Consider the following 24,389-nt stretch of genomic DNA (forward strand, 5'->3'; position numbering starts at 1 on the left):
AAAAAATGTGAAGAAAAATTCTTCCAACGAGGCCACGTTTCAGACTTCTTTTTGCCTCAGGGGTTGTTCTTCCTTGAAAGCAAACCGGAACGTGCATGGAGCATTCTGAGAGAGTTTAGTCAACGGATAACTGAACCATTCTGATCATTTAACGTATTGTTTATTTATTTAAATTATTTCTATACCGTTTTAGCAATTACATAATTGATCGAAGCGGTTTACATAATCAAATAAAAATAAAAATAAAAATAAATAAAAATCAAATAGTTGCACATAAGAAATGCGCTAATTATTTTCCATCTTTGTTTAAACATAAATTAAATAGTAAAAAATCAAGTAGTTAAAATAAAGTAAAAGATAAAACAAAAGATAGTAAAAGTTAGAGAAAAATACAATTCATTTCAAATCCCTATTCTAGTTTTATTTGCTTTCTTTATAGACTAAAAACCTAACACTCTTTACTTAACTCAAGTGAAGGAATAAAAAATAAAATGAAGACTACAAGAGGAGCTGAAAAAAAAATTCTAAAAAAGAAACAAAGCAAAGAGGCCTACTCCAATCTGATTCGCAAATACCTATTGGCCTGTCGATCCAAATGCCTCTATAAAGAGGTATGTGTTTAATGATTTTTAAAATTATGATTTGATATTAATAAGGCATTTGGCAGTGAGTTCCACATAATGGGACCCGCTACTGAAAAAGCCCTCTGTCTTGTTGTATGAAGTCTGGCTAACCGAACTGAAGGAATTTCTAAAAGATTCATATTGGTGGATCTTAATTGTCTTGTGGGTTTATAAAGCCGTAAAGATGTGCACAGCCAGATATTGTCCTGATTATTTAATAAGGTATGTATTAAAGATAGTATTTTAAATTTTATTTCCTAACGTGTAGCAGATGGACTCAGGACCAATGGGTATAGTGTACTCCTGATAGCAGTTGGAGACGGATCAGATTTCAATCTGACGTCAGTCCTAGTACATATACCCCTGCAGGAAGTGCAGCTCTTCAGTATTTTCCATCTCCTTAGTAGTTAGGGACTCTATGCACGCTCACACAGCGTTAAGAGTAATTTTACCAAAGAAAACCAAAATAAGAAGAAAATCTTACCTCTACAGACGAGCCCCACTCTCCTGCGGTGACACCCATTGGGTCCCTCCCCCAGTTGAGAATTCCCGAGGTGATTTCCGCGATCCCTCAGAGATAAGCCTCGGTCCGGCGGCCGACCCTCGGCGGGGACCTAGCCCCCGACATCGGGTGAGGCTGAGAGGCAGCGGGTGCAACTTCGAGCACGGCGGTGAAGGTATTTTTCCCCTCCCCCCGCAGCCGGAGACCACCTGGAACGAGACTGGGAAGCGACGAGACAAGGTAAGGTAGAAATCTATTTAAAAGTTTCCGGCCTTCGAAGCTCGAGGAGTCGCACAGGTCGCCAGCTGGCACCAGTGCCACCGGGTTGATCTGCCCTAGCAGGGCTAGACCCCGGTCAGATCAGAGGGTCCTCCCATGTGACCCTCCGAGGTGGTCGCCATATTGTCCGCATGGTCGCCGTCATCATTTTGATCTGTTCGCCGCCCTGTCCGCTGTTCCGATCCGTGCACACAGAGGCGAGCTGTGCGCACAAATACCTTGTGCGCACAATGTCGCACCCAAGTGCCATTCGCACTTGGGCGCGACACGCTTACTGTGCCGGGCGCATAACTTCGATCTGTGCGCATAACAGCGCACACATCTCCCTGAGCTCGCACCAAACCTACGCGCACATAGAAACATAGAAATGACGGCAGACGAAGACCAAACGGCCCATCCAGTCTGCCCAGCAAGCTATGCACATTTTTTCTCGTACTTATCTGTTACTCTTGGCTCTTAGTAACCTTTTGGTTCTTTTTCCCTTCCACCCCCACCATTAATGCAGAGAGCAGTGTTGGAACTGCATCTATGTGAAATATTTAGCTTAATTAGTTAGGGGTAGTAAGCGCCGCAATAAGCAAGCTACACCCATGCTTATTTGTTTTCCCAGACTATATAATTCAGTCTTTTTTGGTTGTTGTCTGTATATAGATCCTCTTTTCTTCATTCCCCCTGCGGTTGAAGCAGTTATGCTGTACATGCATTGAAAGTGAAGCATCAGACTTTCTCCCCTGCCGTTGAAGCAGAGAGCCATGCTGGTTATGAGTAAAGTATCAGTCTTTCTCCCTTGCCGTTGAAGCAGAGAGCTATGCTGGATATGCATTGAAAGTGAAGTATCAGGCTTATTTGGTTTGGGGTAGTAACCGCTGTAACAAGCAAGCAACTCCCTGCTTTTTTGTGAATGCAAATCCTTTTTTCCACATTCATTCACGTCCTCTAGACTTTATGGATCCACAGTGTTTATCCCGCATCCCTTTGAAGTCCTTCACAGTTCTGGTCTTCACCACTTCCTCTGGAAGGGCATTCCAAGCATCCACCACCCTCTCTGTGAAGAAATACTTCCTGACATTGGTTCTGAGTCTTCCTCCCTGGAGCTTCAAATAGTGACCCCTGGTTCTGCTGATTTTTTTCCAACAGAAAAGGTTTGTCGTTGTCTTTGGATCATTAAAACCTTTCAAGTATCTGAAAGTCTGTATCCTATCGCCTCTGCTCCTCCTTTCCTCCAGGGTGTACATATTTAGATTCTTCAATCTCTCCTCATAAGTCATTCGATGAAGACCTTCTACCTTTTTGGTCACCCTTCTCTGGACCGCCTCCATCTTGTCTCTGTCTTTTCGGAGATACGGTCTCCAGAACTGAACACAGTACTCCAGATGAGGCCTCACCAAGGACCTGTAGAAGGGGATAATCACTTCCCTTTTCCTACTCGATATTCCTCTCTCTATGCAGCCCAGCATTCTTCTGGCTTTAGCTATCACCTTGTCACATTGTTTTGCCGACTTCAGATCGTTAGACATTATCACCCCCAAGGTCTCTCTCCTGCTCCGTGCACATCAGCCTTTCTCCCCCCCATCGAATACAGTTCATTTGGATTTCCACTCCCCATATGCATCACTCTGCATGTCTTGGCATTGAATCTCAGCTGCCATATCTTCGACCACTCTTCCAGCTTCCTTAAATCCCGTCTCATTCTCTCCACTCCTTCCGGCGTGTCCACTCTGTTGCAGATCTTAGTGTCATCTGCAAAAAGACAAACCTTACCTTCTATCCCGTCCGCAATGTCGCTCACAAAGATATTGAACAGGACTAGTCCCAATACCGATCCTTGTGGTACCCCGCTTAAGACTGCTCTCTCTTCGGAGAGAGTTCCATTTACCAACACACATTGTTTTCTGTCCTTCAACCAGTTTGCAATCCAGGCCACCACCTGGATTGCATAACTTCGACACACCAGAGCGCACAACTGTCTTTTATGTGCACAAGCCATGGCACCACCGGAAATGAAACTCAAGGCGAGGGGCCTTTGCCCAGCATGCCACATTAGAGCTGCACAGCATGAGGAGGCCACTGCCCTGTGTATACAGTGCGATGAGGCCCTAGGAGATCCAACTTATGGCCCTCCCCAGCTGGTACCGGGTTCCAGCCTCTTGAGCAGTACACAGGACCTAGCATTGCACAGCGGGACCCCCCCTCAAACGGGTCTCCCTAGGGACATGGCGCCCCTTAGTCTAGACCCAGTATCTATCTCCTGGGTGGAATTCTTCAAAGGTCTGATACCTTCGTCCACATGCAACTGGGGCCTACTATAATACGGCCACAGGCTCCACCAGAGGACCTCAACATCCCGGGACCCTCTATGCCCAGGGAAGTGATCCCACTGCCCAGAAGCTCCACCTTCGGGGACATGGACAACTCGGATGAGGATTCAGAACCCCTGGAGGAAGGGGAACTCCTCTGGGGACAGAGCCCCACCGAACCATGAGATGCTTATTCACCAAGGACGAGCTTCCAGACCTGGTCACGCACAGCTTAAACGAGCTTGCTATCCCGGGCACAAGTGCCTCGGGGGAACCTAAGACGAACCCCCTACTAGAGGGACTCTGTCAGACCTCCCGCCATTTCCCACTATTACAAGCCGTCCAGCAACTAATTGACCTGGAATGGGATGCCCCAGAAACTACGTTCAAATGGGGTCATGCTCTGGCAGCCATGTACCCTCTGGACCCAGCCGCCAAAGATCTCCTGGCATGTCCGAAAGTGGATGCCATGGTCTGCGCGGTCTCGAAGCGCCCTACTATCCCGGTGGAGGGAGGAGTAGCACTCAAGGATGCTCATGACAGATGTCTGGAATCTATCCTCAAACAGTCCTTTGACATCTCTGCTATTGTCTTTACAGATCGCGGCCTGCTGTGCCGTGGTGACATGCGCCTGCTTATCACAGACCAGGAACAACATTCCTGGGGAGGCCCTGGAACCAGCAGTATCATTCCTTGCGGACGCCGCTTCTGATCTGGTATGCACCGCAGCTAGAGGAGTGTCATCTGCAGTGGCAGCCAGAAGACAAATCTGGCTCCGAAACTGGTCGGCTGACGCATCCTCCAAAACGAGACTCAAGGATGCCTTTCAAGGGAACACTTCTGTTCGGAAGCAAACTAGAGAAGCTAGCCAAGAAATGGGGCGAGTCCCCACTGCTGCGGCTACCAGAAGACAGGAATAAGAGAAACCAGCGATTCTTCCCCCGAACCTCCAGGGGCAGAGAATCACAGCGCCTCAACCCATATAGAAATACATATCAAGTGGCCCGCCCCGCAGGCCGAAGCCAGTCTTTTCGGAACAAGCACAACAAAAGGGGAGCCAGCTCGGGCTCAGGCCCCTGCCGCACCCCACAATGAAAATCAGCTGACCCGTCCAAAGGAAGAAGCCATAGTGGGCAGACTTGCCCTATTCTACCAAAGATGGGTCGAGATAACTTCGGACAAGTGGGTCCTATCCATCATTCGAGAGGGATATTACCTGGATTTCCACCACTTCCCTCCAGACAAGTTTGTGGAATCTCCCTGCCACGACCCCTCCAAGAGGATGGCAGTGGAAGCTACACTGACCAGATTGCTAGACTTAGAGGCTATAACACCAGTGCCTGCACAACAAATAAATACTGGCATTATTCCATCTATTTTATCGTCCCCAAGAAAGAAGGAACGTTCGGACCCATCCTGGACCTCAAGGCGGTCAACAGTCACCTGAAATTCCTTGCTTCCACATGGAAACCCTACGTTCGGTAATAAGGGCAATACAACCGGGAGCGTTCCTTACATCCCTGAATCTGTCGGAAGCCTATCTACACATTCCGATCCATCAAGAGCATCAGCATTTTCTACGCTTCTCGATCCTGGACTGTCACTACCAGTTCCGGGCACTACCTTTCGGGTTAGCCACTGCACCCCGGACATTCACCAAGATCATAGTGGTGGTGGCAGCAACACTAAGGAAGGAAGGAATCCGCATGCACCCTTATCTAGACGATTGGCTGATCAGGGCGAAATCCCCAGAGGAAAGCCACCAGGCAACCAACAGAGTCAAAAACTCTACTAGAGAGCCTCGGGTGGGTGGTCAATACAAACAAGAGCTGTCTGCAGCCCTCCCATTCTCTAGAATACTTGAGAGTCCGGTTCGACACCAAAAAAGACAAGGTCATCCTGACACCGAAAACGAGATCAAAACTGACCCAGTTACGAACCCTGTTGAGCGAACTTAATAAAGGTATTTTCTAAATACAGTATAAATATATGAAGTGCTTAAACTGTTGTTCAAGGCGATTTTTTTCTTTTTTTCATTGGTAGTGTGGGTCGCCTTGTTGTGCCATTATATTAAGTTCAGATTTTTAAACAATGTCTATACCTTTTGTACACTCTTAACCCTTTCAGCTGTACCTTTCAGTTTTTTCCTATTTTCCTCATTTTATCAAAGTTTCCCTTTTGAAAGTTTAGTGTTAGAGCTGTAGATTTATTTATTGCCCCCCCTTCAAGTCAGTTCAAATTTGATCATGTTATGATCACTGTTGTCAAGCAGCCCCACCACCGTTACCTCTCGCACCAAATTCTGCCTTCCACTAAGAATTGGATCTAAAATAGCTCCCTCTCTCGTTGGTTCCTGCCACAGGACTACGGATATATCCCAGCTGTTAGCTATACAGACTTGACTGCCTGAAGGATTTGTTCCTTTTTACCCTTGGGGGGAGGTGGGGAGGGGGAGTAAAATCCATACTAGGAAACTTGCTACCTTCTCCTGATTATATCTAAGAATGTACCAAAGCTCTGCTGCCTTCCTTGTATTTCAGGATCCCTTCCCTTGTAATGCTGCTGCAGGAAATATGACTGAGTTTTCCTTTTCTTTTTACATCTACATGTAATTGTTTTGAAGGGGAAGCCCTCTCTTTGGTTCTCCTTATTAATTTGGGGTGTCTCTTTCATGGGGGAAGAAATGTTGCTTGTCAATGGAAGGATTTTGGGATTGTGTGTAAGGCTTACAAACTGTGCCTGTCTGAGGATCTCCTTTGGATAATAACGAGACTGCGTTCCACCTGCAGAGGGAAGCCTTTTGGCCACGACGTGGACATCCTTATTACCCATCCCCAGGAAGGAAGTGAGGAGGGCCTGCTCATTAAACTCATCAGCTGGTTGCAAAGCCAGGTAAGGAAGAGCTGTCCCCTGAGCCATCGAGTTCTCAAGGTGACGGGCTGTGTATCCCTGTGATCATCCCCTGAGCCATCCAGTTCCTGAGGTGACAGGCTGTATATCCTTGGTGCAGTTCTCTGAACCATCCAGTCCCAGAGGGAACAGGCTCTGTATCCCTCTGCCAATTTGCTGATCTAGTTATGGCAGACCAATAGATGGTCTCAGTTCTTCTAGTATCTAGTAGAGATGTGAATCGGAACGGATTCGAGGACTGTCGGGAAATTATTTTTCCCACGGTCCAATCGTTTTTTGTTTTTTTTTATCAGCTGTGCTGGGCCTGGCTCCAGCCATCCATTGCTCCTACCAAGTGACAGGGGCCGGCCAATGGCATGGATACTCTGTCACATACTAAGGGCAAAGGGCCATCGGCGCCATTTTGTTTACTGGCAGCCGACGGCCCGAGAGCGGGAGAACGCTCCCGGGACCCCCACTGGACCACCAGGTACTTAAACATTTTTGGGGGGAGGGTTGGGGGATACTAAAGAACTAATTTTAAAGGGTCGGGCTGTGCTTTTGTAAGTGGCCTTTCTTCCCGCCCCCCCCCCCCATAATGATAAGAGAACCCACTAAATTAATCATTGGGTTTTCTATCGCTATCGGGGACCTCCCGATATCTGACAAGATTGAAATATTGTCCGATATTTTCAATAGTCAGATAAACGATTCACATCCCTAGTATCTAGGGATTATGCCTGACTAGCAAGACAGCATTGAATCAAGTCTGAATACTTGTTAATGTCTATTCCCTCCATGCTCTGTGGTTCGTCTCTAGCACTAGCTTTTCTTGGTAGATTTTTGCTAGGTCTCAGCTCTGCACATTTTCCAACACGCGGATGTTGTCTTTCTGCACAGGGTCTGATTCTGTATCATGACTTGAAGAAGAATTCTTACCAAGACCACCCCTCACAAAGGAGTGTGAGCACCAGCGCCATGGATCACTTTGAGAGGTGCTTCTCCATCTTCAGATTGAAAGGTCAAAGCTGGAGCAAGGGGGATGGAGGAGCAGGAACCCACAGCACTGACTTGGCCAGAGACCCTGGAGCTTTCAGGGACTGGAAAGCTGTCAGGGTGGACCTGATCGTCGCTCCCATGAGCCAGTATCCATATGCCTTGTTGGGATGGACGGGGTCCAAGGTGGGTTACCTGGGATATTTTAAGACTTGGTATCTCTATGGAAATCACTGTTGGTGCTCCTTGAGCACCAATTAATACTGACATAGGGTTGCACAGGGACTCAGGGATCTTCATCATAATGGGCAGAAAGGAAGGAAGATGTGAAGGATATGGGCAAGGGGCAGTTGCAGGATAAGAGATTTGGTATCTTATGAAGGAGACCCTGGGCTACTTGGATGCTTCTCTAGAGATGTGTATCTTCAGATAGGCCTTGAAGGTTATAGAAAAAGGTCGTGTATATCACAAGAGGGGAGAGCAGGGTTGCAGGGTGAAAGTGAACCAAAGGGTGCAGTGAGACAGGGAGAGGTCGCACAGTGGCTGTAGTGGGTCTGCGTCTGCAGGTGATTTGGCTCTCCCTGCCACTACATTCAAGAGAAGTCTTATTTTTTACTAAATGCAAAGCCTTGATTAAACCAATAGATATTAACAATGGAGTCAACTGAGATGGTGTAGGAGTTAGAGCACAGAATAGTGATAGTTAAAGATCCTGGTTAAGATCCTTTGTCCAACACTCAGTGTGATATTGGGTATGGTGTTTATCCTCTCTGAGCTCAAACTGATTATAAACTTTTTAACAATACAAAAATCACTCCCTCCTACCTAGTACTAGAAATGGACAAAGCCCTGTGTATGTTTTTTTTTTTTTAAAGATTTTTCTTAACAGGAAAAATTTTTATTTTTTTTTTTAATTTATGGGAAGGATTGGTGGTTTCATACAAAGTTAACACTATTGCCACCTGACAATCAGTACCATAATATTTATTTATTTATTCATTTATTTATTTATTTATTTAACACTTTTTTATACCGACCTTCATAGTAATAACCATATCGGATCGGTTTACATAGAACAAGGGTATAACTGAAGCAATAAATAAAGTAATTAACAATAGAGGTGAATAAGGCAAAGTTACATTTAACAAGGAGTAAAAACTTGGAAGCTTAAATAGCTGGAAGAAAGGTAAAGGCAGGAGGTAATTATAACATAATACAATAAAGAATATGGGTTAAAGCTTAAGGTGCTTTAACCTAGAAGTGCCAGAGTCCATCGTTCGAGAGGAAAGATGACCATGCGTCCAGGTGAGAATAATGACGATTAGTGATTGTCTGGAGGATCATCGAAGGCTTGGTGAAAGAGCCACGTCTTGAGTTTTTTCCTGAACGTTATGAAGCAGGGTTCTAATCTGAGGCTTGAAGGGATGTTATTCCAAATAGATGGTCCTGCTATTGAAAAAGCTCGGACTTTGGTCGAGGAAAGGCGTGTGGCTTTAGTTGGGGGGAAATTCAGAGTACCTTTGTGAATATCTCTTATTGGTCTGTTGGAGGAGTGTAGTTTGAAGGGGATTTCGAGGTCGAGTTGGAGTTGATGATGGATGGATTTGTGTATTAGGGTGATTGATTTGTAAAGGATTCTAAAATTCACTGGTAACCAATGTAGGTTTCTGAGGATGGGTGAAATGTGATCTCCGCGGCTGGTGTTGGTCAGTAATCTCGCTGCGGCATTTTGTATCATCTGCAGTGGTTTGGTGGTCGATTTCGGGAGGCCAAGGAGAAGGGCACTGCAGTAGTCTATCTTGGCAAATAGCAACGCTTGGAGGACTGTCCTGAAGTCTTGGAAAAATAATAGTGGTTTGAGTCATTTTAGAACCTGAAGTCTATAGAAGCAGTCTTTGGATGTGGTGTTGACCATTTTCTTTAGGTTTAGTCGATTATCTAGAAGTACCCCAAGGTCTCTCACATGCTTATGGGTGATGTAGGAGTTGTGTGGGGATGATGGGGGAATATTTTCTTCGTTTGACGAGATGAGGAGGAGCTCCGTCTTCGAGGCATTAAGGACTAAGTTTAATCTATTGAGGAGGCTGGTGATAGATAGAAGGCAGTTATTCCAGTGGGTGAGCGCTTTTGAGATAGATTCTGTAATAGGGATTAGAATCTGCACGTCGTCTGCGTACAGATCATGGATTAAATTAAGATCAGTTAGCAATTGGCAGAGGGGGAGGAGGTAAATATTAAAAAGGGTTGGAGATATTAAAAAGGGTTGGAGATATTATTAAGAATAATAATCTCTAATCATTAACCGCCAATCCCCTTCTAACATATAATCTTCTTTAGAAAAAACATTTTATTGGAAAAAATGTTAAGAACTTAAAAATGCGTGCATATTAAACTCACTACTAAAATAAGTCCATATGTATGGTATATTTAAGCATCCAGGCTTTTAAGTGGGATCTCCAAGACCAAGGATCTTTATAAATCCACAGCATCAAATGATAATAACACAAAATCTTAATGCACTCCCAATGAGGCCACGTTTCAGACAATGTTTCTCTTCTCCAGCTATGCCGATGAATAACTTGTCTCCACTGCATGAGAAAATCGTGCACTGGATAAGCTTTAAATGGTGTCCAGTTCTTATGTATCACTCATATGACCTGGAATAAGCCAATAAAATTTAAAATACTTCATGATCCAATCATAATGAATAGAAGCAGAAACATCCAATCACCGAAGCAGTAATAAGCTGGTGCAATTACATTAACACACATGAAATAACTAAAAACATTTTTATAACAAAGATGTCCAATTGAATTCTTCATTCATTCCCAAAGGAGCCACTGAGTTCAATGTATAAATCCAAAAGGCCTCATGGTAATTCAGATATAATGCTATATTGCGCCCCCCCCCCCCCCCCCCCCCGAATGATGAGTGGTATTCCCTGTACATACCCAGATCAGTCTAGACTCCTTTGTTTTGCATCCTTGCCACCAGATTTACACCCGTGGGGTGTAAATCTGGTGGTCCAGATCACGCCCCTTCACGAGGCTGCTAAGATGGCTGTGGACTCAGGGCAACTGATTTGCTCAGTCTGCCCGTTTTTTTTTAATTTGGCAGAGGTGGGGCTGGATAGCTCTGTGTTCCATGCTGTGGTGCTGGACAGCTCTGTGTTCCATGCTGAGGGAGGTTTTTGTTAAAGTTTAAAAAAAAAAAGGAAAATACAAGAAGAAGGTCTAGCGAGACAAAGGTAAGGCACAGAAGACCTTGGTAAGTTGAGGTACAGCTGTCTGCCTTTGAGAAGGGGTGCTTTTCCTACCTCTCCCGTGGTGTTGGTGCGTCGGTGGGCTCAGTTAGGGGTTTTCTTGCTGAGTAGGTTATGGTGTGCTGCACGTTCGGTGTGGCTCCAGCGCATCTGAGCCATGTTGGTTTGTCTGCGGCTTACATTTCCGGTGGAGAAGGGCCATCCGATGGCCTGATGGCCGCAAAGAGGAGTAGGAGGTCTCCCGTGGCGACTGCCCCTTTGCACTGGGGTTCGGAGTGGGATGGGGCCTCTGTCTCCGTTCGCACAGGAACGGTGGCCATTTTAGATGATCATGCAGCGCTAGCTGCACCAACAGAGGAGAGGAGGGATTTTTCCCTCGCGGCTTTCCCCAGTCCGCTCGAGCCTTGTAGAGGACCAGGGGAGGGCAGATGGGGTAGAGGCTTCCAATCTGCCTGTGGCTGTAGCTAGGTCCTCTCAGTTGTCTGCTGCTTCTTGGCCTTTTTTTGAAGATTTTGTTTTACTGCTACATGAGGTTTATTTAGCTCGGCAGGCAAGCTAGGGGACCAGGTCCTGACCTTCCAAGGGTTGGAGTTAGGTTCCAGACCAGGACAGTCCCGGAATAAGTGGCCTTTGCTGGTTCAGCGTTTGCTCGGTCCTAATCCATCCGGCGATGAGACTGAGTCAGAGGGTGATCCCAGGGATATGGGATCATTACTGTCGCAGGATCAGGGAGTTGATCCAGATGAGGCCGGCACGGTTCCAGGAGATGATTCGGAGGAGAACCCAGTTTCCGAGGGGGTTGACCCTAAGGTGGTCCGTTTGTTTCGTAAAGAGGAATTGGGGCCTTTGATTCCTCAGGTGCTGGAGGAGCTTGGGCTGAAGGTTCCACAAGAAGACTCTGACATAGAAGAGGCGGACCCGGTCCTGGATGGGCTTAGGGGTCCCATGAGGGTCTTCCCATATCATAAGTCAGTGAAGAAGTTGGTGGATCGGGAGTGGGGTGCTCCTGATGTTGGCTTGAGAGTGGGGAGGGCGATGGTGAAGTTTTATCCTTTGCCTGAGCAGACATTGGAGCTGTTTTCCTTTCCAAAGGTGGATGCTGCGGTGTTGGCAGCAACAGACTACTATCCCGGTTGTGGGTTCTGCGGCTTTGAAGGATGTGCAGGACCAAAAACTGGAGGTGTGCCTCAAAAGAATATTTCAGGTGTGGCCCTGAACTTGTGGGCGGCCATCTGTTCCAATTTTATGCAGAGAGCTTGTCTGCATTGGGTGCAGCAGCTTCAGGACAGGCAGGTGAGGTCTGGTGATGAGGCAGTTAAAGCTGAGCACTTAGAGGCGACGGTGGCGTACATTGCAGATGCTTTGTATGACATGGTGAGAATTTCATCTCGTATTATGGGGTCTGCTGTGACAGCTGGGTGGTTGTTATGGCTGCGTAACTGTTCGGCGGATGTGTTGTCTAAGTCCCAGTTGGGTTCTCTGCCCTTCAAGGGGGTGCCTTTTGTTTGGAGAGGACCCGGAGCAGTTGATGAAAGATCTGGGTGAGAATAAGGTACATAGGTTGCCAGTGGATAAGCCTAAGAGCAAGTGGTTTTTTCAGACTCTGTCTTGTTTTCGAGACAGTAGGAGTTCTCGCCCAGCGAGAGGAGCCCCAGGTTCGCAGAAACAGTTCTCTCCCTAGGTCAGTCCTGGGGTCATCGCTTTTGCTGAGGCCCTTCAGAGTTTCCACAGGGGGTGGAGCTACGGGGGCTTGCAATGAGGTGAGGCTGGTCCACTCCGCCATTCCCTTTATAGGGGGTCACAGCATGGTTTTATGGGGAATGGGCCAAAATTACTCAAGATCAATGGGTTATGCATTAGAATTTGCATGGCCCATCCAGAATTTGTTTCTAGTCTCCCCCAGCAAGTGGTTAGACAAGTAATGTGAGAGACGCTAGACTGGATGCGGATGTCAGGGGCAGTGATTCCAGTCCCTCAGGACAAATGAGGCGAGGGAAGGTATTCCATTTACTTCATCGTTCCAAAGAAGGAAGGCACTTTCTGCCCAATTCTGGACTTGAAGCAGGCAAATGTAACACTAAAGGTCCCAATGTTCTGGATGGAGAGCCTGAGGTCGGTAGTAGCAGCAGTGCACAAGGAAAGGTTTCTGGATTTGATGGAGGCGTACCTGTGTTTTCCCATTTGGCTGGATCATCAATGGTTTCTGTGGTTCATGGTGCTGGGTAAACAATTTCAATTTCAGGCTTTTCCCTTTGGGTTGGCCATGGCACCTCACACATTCAGCAAGGTTATGGTGGTTGAAGCAGCGACGTTATGTCACAAGAGTGCTGGTGCATCCTTACCTGGACGACTGGCTTATCAGGACAAAATCTGAGGATGTTTGTTGCCAGTCAGTGCAGAAGGTGGTCAGTACTCTGGAATCTCTTGGCTGGGTGGAGAATTTAGCAAAGAGTCACCTGGTACCATCACAGACCTTTGAATATCTGGGTGCTAGGTCCAACACTCAGAAGGGCAAGGTGTTTCTTATGGAGGAGCGTGTTTTGAAGTTGCAGGGTCAAATTCAGCACTTGTTGGGGTTACCGATGCCCAGAGTCTAGAATTATTTGCAGGTTCTGGGTTCGATAACTTCAATTCTGGAGTTAGTGCCATGTGCCTTTGCGCATATGAGACCACTGCAGAGAGCTCTGTTGGCTCGGTGGAACCCACTCTCGGAGGAATTCCATCTTCTCTTACTGCTTGAGGTTACTGCATGAGACAGTCTGTCTTGGTGACTGCGGACTTCCAATCTGGTTTGTGGTGTTGATCTTGAGGTTCTGGATTGGGTAATTCTTACCACCGATGCCCGTTTCTCTGGATGGGGATCAGTACATCAGCAGCAGTCTGCTCAGGGCAGTTGGTCTGCGAAGGAAGCTTCTTGGTCTGTTAGAGACCACAGCAGTGCGGTTGGCTTTACTTGCATTTCTGCCGTTGAGATGAGGTTGATCGGAGAGGGTCCTGTTGGTAATAATGCAACAGCCATAGCCTAAATCAATCGGCAAGGAGGAGCCAAGAGTCAAGCAGTGACTCAAGAGGCTCAGGAGCTAATTCTTTGGGTGGAGCAACAATTGGAGCGGATAGCGATGTCACACATCACAGAGGTCGAAAATGTCCAAGCGGATTTTCTAAGTTGCAGATTATTAGATCCAGGGGAGTGGGAGCTGTCCAAGATAGCGATGCAGCTGATCCATTAGAGGTGAGACTGTGCCCATGTGGATCTAATAGTTAATCAACTCAATGCAAAGGTGGCTCAGCAACGTAGGACACAGCTGTGTCCTACGTTTTTCAGTCAGAGAAGTTTTTCAGTCAGAGAAGAGAGCACAGGACTTAGGGGGTTGATGCTCTGGTGCTAGCCTGGCCTTGGGAGGTTCTGCTTTATGTGTTTCCCTCTTGGCCTCTGGCAGGCAAAGTGTTACGGTGGATAGAGAGGCATCCAGGCGAAGTGGTGTTTATTTTGAAAATTAAACAATAATGAGAATGAAAGCAGGGTACCTGAAGTATTATACACAGCACCGGAACAGCGTGTATAAGGTGTAGATAATGTTATCATAAGATTACTGTGGAGCCGTAGTTATAGGAGCTCCGGAGGATCCCACTGCGGGCTGGGACAAGTTATAGACCTACAAGTTGTAATAAAATAAGTTGTAGTATCCTTGAAAGAGATAATAATCATAGGGATGGGACCGAGGTGATTAAAAGATTAAATGCCGGGGCCCTGCCGCAGCCACTTTGGCTCAGTTGTTTATATTTGAAACTACTTACCACTCTATGTTTATGCACTCACAAATAAAAATTCTTCATTAACACATGTTGATCAGTATATTGTTTGCCACACATTATTGCCTATTGTAATTTCTCTATATGTGTGAGCCGTATACTCCGCCCCTTTTTTTTATTCATAGGATTATGACATTTTTGCAGGTCTATAAGGTAGGTTGAACTAATTCCCATGTTTGTTTAAAATGTCATTGAGATAATGCCACCCTGCTGCATTTGTTTATGGGAATGTTTGCTGATCAGACAGCTTTGGCATTTAGTCATAGGAGGTTAATGTTGACTGTGACTAAGAAAGAAGTCTTATTTATTTTAAGTCTAGAGCCCGCTATATCCAAAGTCCTATGTGGCATACACTAAAAACATGCATAATAACAACAAGTGAACTCAATGCAAAGCAGATTCAGACATTCACTAGGATTCAGTAGTGAAGAATAAATAGACATGAAATAATGAGAATACTACCTGGTACGAAGCAAACAAAACAGTCACATTTTGTAGTGATCCTCTTAAAACAAGCGAGCCTTCAGTTGTTTCCTGAATGTTTGCTTTATAGCATCCTTCACCCATCACCGGATTTTTTTTTTTATATTAGGCCATTTATTGACCAATATTTTTATGCTGCGAAGCGTTGCAGTCTTATAAAATGGCTGACTCTGCTCTCTATGGAGGATTCAGTTATGGGAAATGTTATGCACAGAATTTCATACTGCTACTATTACTTTTGCTAACTAACAATAAAAAAATCTCTCTTTGGTATTTGGGATCCTTTTCTCAGAATGTTACCACCGACAGATCGCCAGAGACTGAGCTTTGAGAAAGCGGATTTGTGATGCTTCGTAGGATATTACATTTATATTTATTGTTCATGCGGACAATGGCGTACCATGTATGATATTTTAATATTAATTAGAAATGTCTGTTTTCTATAGTACAGATTACTATTTGCAGCCATTTGCCTCTTTATTGGAGATGGTTATTGTTTTATGTGGGCAGGGGGTTTTGCTTGAGGTAAATTGATTGCTTGTAGCCTATGTTTGAGCCTGTGTTTAGACACAAAAAAAAATGAAACAAGGTGACAATGCAGAAGAAATTCTTTTGTGACATTTTGCTGCACACTTTTGTTCTCTTTCCTGCTCTCCGTCTCTCCACTTCACTTCTCCCCCTCTCTCTCTTGGCAGCACTTTGAACGGGAGCTGCGGCGATTCAGTTTTCATGAGAAGAAGATGGTGCTGAACAGCCATGCTCTGTATGACACAGTGCAGGTACAAGTTTGCTGTTCCACTGATTAACAGGCCTGTGGTAGTGACTTACTGGCGATGGGCACGGATTACTACGAGGAGGAAGGGTTGCTGGCAAGGGGACGAAGTGGGAGAATGGAGGAAAGGCAGTGAGAGGATATAAAGGGGAGAATGTGACTGCACTGGCTTTGTGTATCAGTGCTATGCCCAAGGGTAATAGCCAGTGAGGCATTAACCAGCAAAATGGCTTCAGTATTGGGTAATCCCATGTCTCCTAGGTACAGATTCTCATGGGTACTGTGCTTTGGTCATTGGGTCTACAGTGACTGGTCCTGGGGTTTTTTTGACAGCCTTTGAGAACTTGATTGCTGCATCTCTTCCTGAGGATTCAAGGATCTGATCTTTTTTTTGTTTTTTGACCCAGCAGTTTTTTCCTATTTCTTGTGGGCTTCTAGCTCAATCAGAACCATCCTGTTTTGGGCTTACAGCCACATAAGCCTTCATCCACAAGTACCCTAGGACTCCTCTCCCCATTTCATATCCAGCTCTCTTTCCCAGTCTCTGCAGGGACTGTCCTCAGCTGTGTGTGTGTGTATGCCAGTGAAGGCTTAGTTTAGGTTTTTGTAGAGGTGTGCTATGAATTTTTGGAATCCAATAATCAAAACAGTTTTTCGGTGTGTTTTTCAGCACCAGGCTTCTCTGAAGGCTTTTGGGTAATCACTTACCATTTTTTCACGCATATAACTAGTGGGGTATAAACGTTTTTGCATTCAAGTAGTCTCTGATGTGGGGTAAACAAGGGTGCGGGCTATACTCGTTTTTGATTTCGGTATTACACGTGTTACTCAGACCCTGTAGTACATGTGGAAATACCAGATAGTATGCACATCTAAAAAAAAATACATTCATTCTGTGTTTTCTGCCAAAACGGAAGAAAAAAATGCACATCGCTAATTCCCTAAGACAGCAGTTATAACATGTAAGTGGCCTAAATCAAGCAAATGCAGCTTTGTTAGAATGCGGTATAGATGTGGGGTTTACAAGGATGGGTGCAGGTTATACATCAATTTACATCCACTAGGTCTACTGTTATTTGAGTATACATGGGTGAGGGATATATATGAGAAAATATGGTAGTCATTAGGTAAATAAAAACACAAACTGCAAATCTGTCTTTCATCCAGGGTTTTTGGCTTTTGCAGTGGCATGTCCGGCAGTGGCGTACCCAGAACTGATTTTTTAGGTGGGCATAAGGTTAACATGTGTGGGCTGTAGGCTTGCAGGTCTAAGACCTACTAGATGTATTTTTATTGATAAATAATGCCATATACTGCACCCTACAATGGCTTTCTAAGTAGTTTGCAACAGCCATTATACATCATGCAAGAAACTTTAAAACATTTTACCTCGATTTCAAGCACTTACCAGCATTAAAAATTCCTTATTAATCTGTATGTATTTATTTTATATTTATTGCAGTTTATAAATGCCCAAGTATATCATGTAAAAAGCAAAGAAAACAATTGTATCCAATCATGTAATAAAACAAAAATTAATGTATTCTTCCATGAATCCTTTTTGCAGAAAACCAGAATTCATCATAACTACGATAAAATATCATTAATAATCAGAACAGGTGCAGAGCAGAGCTAGGACAATTCACATTACAATCAACATGAAAAAAACTATTCAAATTCTGGTGTCACCTCAGCAAAAAATATCCCTCCACTGCTATTATGTGAAGTAACACAAACTCCTGCAAGAAAGAGGCATCTAGAACCTTGCCATACCATACAGACACAGCACTGACTCTCAGGACTCAAATAACAGCAACCTTATGAAAAAGCAGCAATGCAAATACCTCATCAGGCCCTAGAACATTAATACATCACCTACTGGAAAAACAGAACAAGCTGGACTACTACTACAGAGAAACTACACGCGACCAGAAATACTGCACTTCAGTCACACACACACAGGCAAAACAGAGACCGACCCTTATCTAATATAGAAATAAGAGACCACAAATTAGAAACAGAAACATGCAGATAAAACCAAAATAGAAAGCCTGAGAAATTAACGTCTCTGAACAGTGGAATACTGAAGAAAGAGCAAAATAAAAAAATATAAGAAATGCACATTCCTAAGATGGCATATTCCAATTGCTAAAATCTCAAAATATATATTCTTTACCTTTGTTGTCTGATCTTTGTATTTTTCTAATCAGCTGGTCCTAGTCTCTTTTTCCTATTTTTCCCTTGTTGCTCATTTCATAATTCCTTTTCAGTGTCTCTCTTCTTGTATTGTCTTCTTCCCTTCCACACACACACATACACGCTTTCTCTCACAGACTCCCTCATACACAAAGGCTCCCACTCTCATATGCTCTCCCCCAACCACACACACAAGCTACATTCTCTACATACACAAAGCTCTCACTCTATCACCCCCCCCCCCCAGGCTCCCATTCTTATGCACACCCAATCTCACCCACACATACACACATTCTCGCACCCAGCTCACCCATACATACACAAATTCAAGCTCCCATTCTCACCCACACATACACTTATGCGCACACACACATACAGGCTCTCACTTGTTCACACATACATACAAGCTGACACACATAATAGCCTCTTGTTATCATCCATCCAAGGTGAGATGAGCTCTGCCACAGCTCCGAAGGTCTCCTGCTGTCTTCACGCCATACGGCCCACTGATCCTCCTGCTTGGCAGGCGGGAGGGGGTGGAAGCTGTGCGTGAGCAGCTTCTGCTTCCTCCCCACCCCCAAGCTGGAAGACTGGTGGGTCGTATGGCAGCAGGCAAGACCACAGGCCACGGACTGGTTAGGCTTCGCTGGCAGCCCGCAGCCTCTCTACACATGACCTGCCGCCTCCCCGGGTATGCCATGCGCACCTGGTCACGCTGGGCCTGGCCTTGTAGCTCTGGCCCTCCTCTTCACTGTCGTGGGAATGGGATCCTGCCATAGCCTTGCAGTTCTGGCGTTCCTCTTCGCCATTACGGGGATGGGATCCCACAACGGCCTTGCAGCTCTGGCTCTCCTCTTCACCATTGCGGGAATGGGATCCCACGATGGCATTGCTCTTAACAGATCTCTTCTGGTTGGGTGGGCCTGGAGCCAAATTGAGTGGGCAACTGCCCACTCAGGCCCACCTGTGGCTACACCACTGATGTCCGGTCCTTACCCCTGCAGCAGTCGCCCTGGTAGAATCCCACTGCGAGGGTCTTATACTTGAACTATGAAAGATAAATGTCAAGCATCTTGTTTTAAGAGCGATGAATTTGGAAAACAAATAGTAGGACTAGTTCTGAAGCTGAGTAAGTTCACCATAAGTAGGGTCTCCATCCCTTCCTTGTCTCCTGTAGACTCTGCTGGAATGGAGCAGTTCTGATCAACCAGTGAGGACATTTCTCTTTGCACTGTGCCCCAACACAAGGGCATTATTAGAGCAGGTTTAGAGCATCTTACTAATATATAACGCGGGTACATGTATGCACAGTTTTAAGTAGGCATGTGCGCGCAAATGCTGGCTCTGCTATGTAAGTTGGGGGCATTTTATTGGATAGTGTGCCACTGCAATTACCAGTTTCCCCAGTCCATTTCCAGTTCACCCAGGTAAAGGCTAGGACTTCTTAACCCTCCTAATTAACCTGCCTCCCATTTACCCTTTTAGCTCTACCCTTCAAACGTCACTAACTAGCCTAGTGTTTTTTTTATACTAGTTACATGCCATCCATAGCAGAAGTAAAGATACGCGGATAGGGAACCCAGCGCGCGTTTGTGCATGCAATAGTTTTGCGTTTTAATGCTATTGCCCCAAAAATGTTTGTGCACGTACCGGGAGGTACTCCCATACTCGTGCACTTTTTAAAATCCACACGGTGCGCGCCAGCCCAAGAGACATGCGTATCTCCCAGCTTTGTGGCACACGCCGAGCTTTTAAAATTTACCTCGTAGTGTTTGTAGAGGAGCTACTTCTCTCTCTGTCAGGAAGGATCAAACTGGGGGGGCATGAACAGCTCCAAAAAGGGAGCATGCTGGCTGCCCAGTTGGTGAAGAAAATATGGTCATGCTGTCAAGTCTTGGTGTCATGGAGGCACTGCAAGCTCAGGAGCAAGGGAGCTGCCAGAATGTAGTGATAACATTCAGGCCGATACAGTACAGTGCGCTCCGGCAGAGCGCACTGTTAACCCGTGATTGGACACATGTTTTCGACATGTGCTAGCATTACCCCTTATTCAGTAAGGGGTCGAAAACGCGCGTCCAACCCCCCCGAAACTAATAGCGCCCGCAACATGCAAATGCATGTTGATGACCCTATTAGGTATTCCCACGCGATTCAGAAAGGAAAATGTGCAGCCAAGCCGCACATTTTACTTTCAGAAATTAGCGCCTACCCAAAGGTAGGCGCTAATTTCTCCGGGCACCGGGAAAGTGCACAGAAAAGCAGTAAAAACTGCTTTTCTGTGCACCCTCCAACTTAATATTATGGCGATATTAAGTCGGAGGTCTTGAAAGTTACAAAAAGTTAAAAAAAAATAAAAAAAAATTTGAAGTCGGCCCGTGGCTCACGGGTTGAAAACCGGACGCTCAATTTTGCCGGCATCCGGTTTCCGAACCCGTGGCTGTCAGCAGGTTTGAGAACCGACGCTGGCAAAATTGAGCGTCCCCTGTCAAACCCGCTGACAGCCACCGCTCCTGTCCAAAAAGAGGCGCTAGGGACGCGCTAGTGTCCCTAGCGCCTCTTTTTACCGCCGGCCCTAATTTGAATACTGAATTGCGCGCACAGGAGAGCGGGCGTTCGCCCGCTCTCCCGCGGACTTTACTGTATCAGCCTGACTGTGAGCAGGCCACGGATTAGCCATCCATCTCTTTTTTTTTTTTTTTTTTCGATTGGACTGGGGAGAGGAGCTGCTTCTCCTGAGGCAGGCTGGGTGGAGAGAACTGCGGCAAAAGTGGACATGGGAGGAGCCACCGTGCTGTTGCACAACCCGGGAGGAGCTGCCACTCTTAGCCCTCAGCCCGGGAGGAGTTGCTGCTGTCACCGGGTCCCTACCCAGGGAGAGGGATCACAGCTGTTGCCTGCCCAGGGGAAAAGTAGTGAGGGAGGGGAAGGGGTAAAGAGGCCAGAGAGAATGAGGAGGTGGGGGAAGAGAGAACAAAAGGTAAAAAGTGCGTATATACGAAAGAAAATAAATAAACCAAATCATGAGAAAATAAGGACAGACAAACTTAAGAAATACAAAAGTAGAGGAAGGAGACATGAAAAATTAGTATTAAAAATAAAAAGTTGGGCAAGGTGCGATGGTTTTTTTGGCCTAGCACATAGTGTGGATTCTTTTTTTTTTTAATCATCCAGTTCTTACCCTTGCTCTCTGCCTCTAGCTGTGTTTTTCTCTCTGGGTGTGTGGGGTGTCTTCCCCTCTCTGCCCATGTGTGTTTGCTTACCCTTTTCAGCAATTTTTTAAGGCTTTGAGTCCCTGGCTAGCAGTGTGGCTACCTGGAGGATTCCCGTCTTGGGGGGGGGGGGGGGGGGGCAGGGACCCAAGGCTCAGTCCTGCTCTGTGGGAAAGTTGTTAATTTGTGGTTTGGTGCAGGCACTACAGCCTGATCTAACAGGGAGGGCGAGCAGTGTAAGCCCTTGCTAGTCTGCAGATTGCATGCGGTGTAATTCCTCGGGTCCCATGGAAATGTTCTGCCAAGTTTCTTCATTCATTTTGTCCTCTTCAGATTCTTCAGAAACAGGGGGAAAAGCTGTCCAGGGCAGGGCACTTATTTTCTCTGCCGTTCTGTGTTCTCAGCAAACGTTTCTGGTTGCTTCGCGTGAGGAAGACATCTTTGCCCACCTGGGTCTGGAGTTCGTGCCGCCGTCTGACAGAAATGCCTGATCCTGGCCTGGAGCCCCTCCACCCCAGGGCTTCCTGCAGGAGCACTTGAATGAAAGAGAGAGAGAGAGAAAAGGGCAATGCTGAACTAGGAGCTCCATCGCCCACAACCTTGAGACTTCCACAGGGATCTGCTCTAGAGCTCACACGCCATGTGCTTGCCCTGCCCCATGCTGATCTTTGGTGCAACACTTAAATAACAGAAGGGATTTATTCTTCACACCTGAGACCAGTAAACCCACCTTCCCTGGAGTGCTGGACCTTGTTGGCGTAAGGTTGTGCGGAGTTTACGAGTGCACTATGCCTCCAACCTAAAACTACCCGTGAGCTTCTGAAGCTTTCTAATCTCGCTGCAGATACAGAGGCAGAAGTGCAGGTGAGAGGGAACGAGGTTTTCTGGTGAACTTTGTCAGTGTGGATGAGTAAGAGGGCAAAAAGGGAACCAATAACAGCGTGCTCTGCTATTCCTGAGCAAGGTAGGTGAAGGCAGAAAAAGGCCAGCGGAGGAGCTTGGATGTACAGTGGGAAAACTGCTTTCTTGTTACGAAATCATCTCTTTTGGTGCATTTCGTAGAGAATGGTTATAAAGTTCTTTTCCACTGGTACTTCACACCTCTTAAATTACATAAGATATACCCATGAGTGCCTAGCAAAATGCTGGTGAGGTGGTAATGTGGAGGGCCCATTTTATCATATGTGGGGGTCCAAAGGAACGCTGGCCCGGTAGCCCTCGCCCGGGAGTGCCTGCTAAACTGACGTTGATTCAGCCACTGGTTGTGGCTGCTGGTTGTGAAATCGCATGTCACTGGAAAACTACTTCATTTACCACCTCTTAACATCCTTCCGCAAGGGATTTGGAGAGGGGATTATATGAACAAGCTGACTGCTGCTAAGAATGAAGGAACTGAGAAATTTAATGTGCTCGGGTCACCAGTCCTTGCTTGGTCTATTGCAAGAGACTTCTAACTCTGTGCGCTTTCTCTTGCAATATTCTTCGTCTTATGGGTATCCCTGCTGTATGCTGATGGGGGAGGTGCTTTGGTGTTAGCTTGTTAAAAGAGAACGGACAGATGCTGTGTTTTATATACCTCTTTATTGTCTGTACTACTGGGTTTTTGGTTTGTTTTTTTTGTTTTACATATGCATTTGATGTACACTTGCTGCTATCACGGTTCAATAAAAAAAATATAAATTATAACAAAGGAAAAAGGCCAGTGGCCCATCCAGCCTGCCCGGTTTATGCTGGTCCACGTTGCTGAAGAGCTATCCTAGCTTGATTGCTGGTAGGATATGGCTCCTTCTCCGTGTCTGGCTTCATTGCCCCTCTTCCTCTTTAGTTCTCCATCATTCCAAGCATTTGAGTGTATGTTTCCACATGCATCGGCCCAAAACAGTTCAGGTAGCCACCAAAACCAGTGGAGCCACTTCCTGAACATCCGCAGGCCTTGCCAGACGGGCCCCAGCTGGCACTGAGCCAGGGGTTGGCTGGGGAGTTGTGGCCTGCTGTGGCACCAGGTTCACTGAAATATCCTCTGTCTCTGCACTAAGCAGGGCAGTGAAGGAGAAACGTGAAAGGGGCCCAGAATGTGAACAAAAATATTGAGAAACCTTGGATACCAGCCAAAACTTCTAGGAGCTGGGGATAGATGTTTTTCTTTGTGACTTTTTTTTGCTCTTTTGGTGTGTTTTAGGGGGAGGGTGTTGCCTTGCTCTCTCTAGCCTCGTGGCCGGCCTCCTTCCCTTCCAGACGTTTTTGTTTCTGGACGGGCAGGGAGTACCAGGCCCCAGCCGTTACTTTTGGCCTGGACTGCCCACAGTGGCAGCTCTGCTTGGGTCTGGGTGGTTGTGAGCAGCTCACTGTCCCATGCGGTGCCATTGGCAATAGATGAAAGGCAGGGTGAGAGAAGGGGAGGGGGGGGGGGAAAGGTCTGGTAGAGAGGGCAGAGATTGAGAGAGAATGGTGGAGACACAAAGGAGAGAGTGTGGCAGTTGGATGATGCTCTGGGTGGGTGGCCAGTCGTGCATTCCCAAATTACAGGGTCTCCCCTTGGTAAAAGCAGTATTAAACCATTACCGTGTTTAAAATGCTGACCATTTCTGCCTGCCCTCGTCCTCGGCTGTCAGGTGAGCGGTGGTGAGAGCAGGGCGGCTACGTGGGGATGCAGTAAGTGTGCACTCGAGTCTATGCCTCCTCCCCCACCCCCCTTCCTCTGTGTCCTGATTACAGAGGAAGCTGCACCCTAGAGGAACAGCAGCCGAGGGGGCCAGGGCTGTGGTACTATGCCCCAGGAAACTGAGAGCCTGAAGATGGGAAGAGGAATCCAAAGTATAGGGGAGATGAACTTTGGATTCCTGGTAGGGGAGGAGGGGCTGGAAAGGAGGTTATAGACATGGAAGGAGGAGATGGAACAGGTATCTGAGGAAGAGGAGGGGCAGCCTGAAAAGAACCAGGGCCTGACAGAAATGGCAGGGGCTGGATGGGGGGGGGAGGAAGCTGGGAGAAGCAGAAAGGAAAATAGGTGCGAGGAGAAAGGCGTCAGGGCAAGGGGAAGAAAGACGATGAATCTGCATCCCCTCCTC

The 24,389-nt window shown here is 46.4% G+C and overlaps 1 protein-coding gene across 1 annotated transcript in view; it reads left to right on the forward strand.

Moving 5' to 3' along the window:
• POLM (DNA polymerase mu) overlaps positions 1-23,695 on the forward strand; it is a 45,636-nt gene extending 21,941 nt beyond the window's left edge. Inside the window, exons 8-11 of the mRNA XM_029604287.1 lie at positions 6,491-6,593; positions 7,491-7,772; positions 15,840-15,923; positions 21,726-23,695. Coding sequence (XP_029460147.1) covers positions 6,491-6,593; positions 7,491-7,772; positions 15,840-15,923; positions 21,726-21,812 — 556 coding nt within the window. The 3' untranslated portion in view covers positions 21,813-23,695. The remainder of the gene's footprint in view (positions 1-6,490; positions 6,594-7,490; positions 7,773-15,839; positions 15,924-21,725) is intronic.
• Positions 23,696-24,389: the final 694 nt, after the last annotated feature.

This window comes from Rhinatrema bivittatum, chromosome 5 (genome assembly GCF_901001135.1).
Source record: "Rhinatrema bivittatum chromosome 5, aRhiBiv1.1, whole genome shotgun sequence".
Lineage (NCBI taxonomy): Eukaryota > Metazoa > Chordata > Amphibia > Gymnophiona > Rhinatrematidae > Rhinatrema > Rhinatrema bivittatum.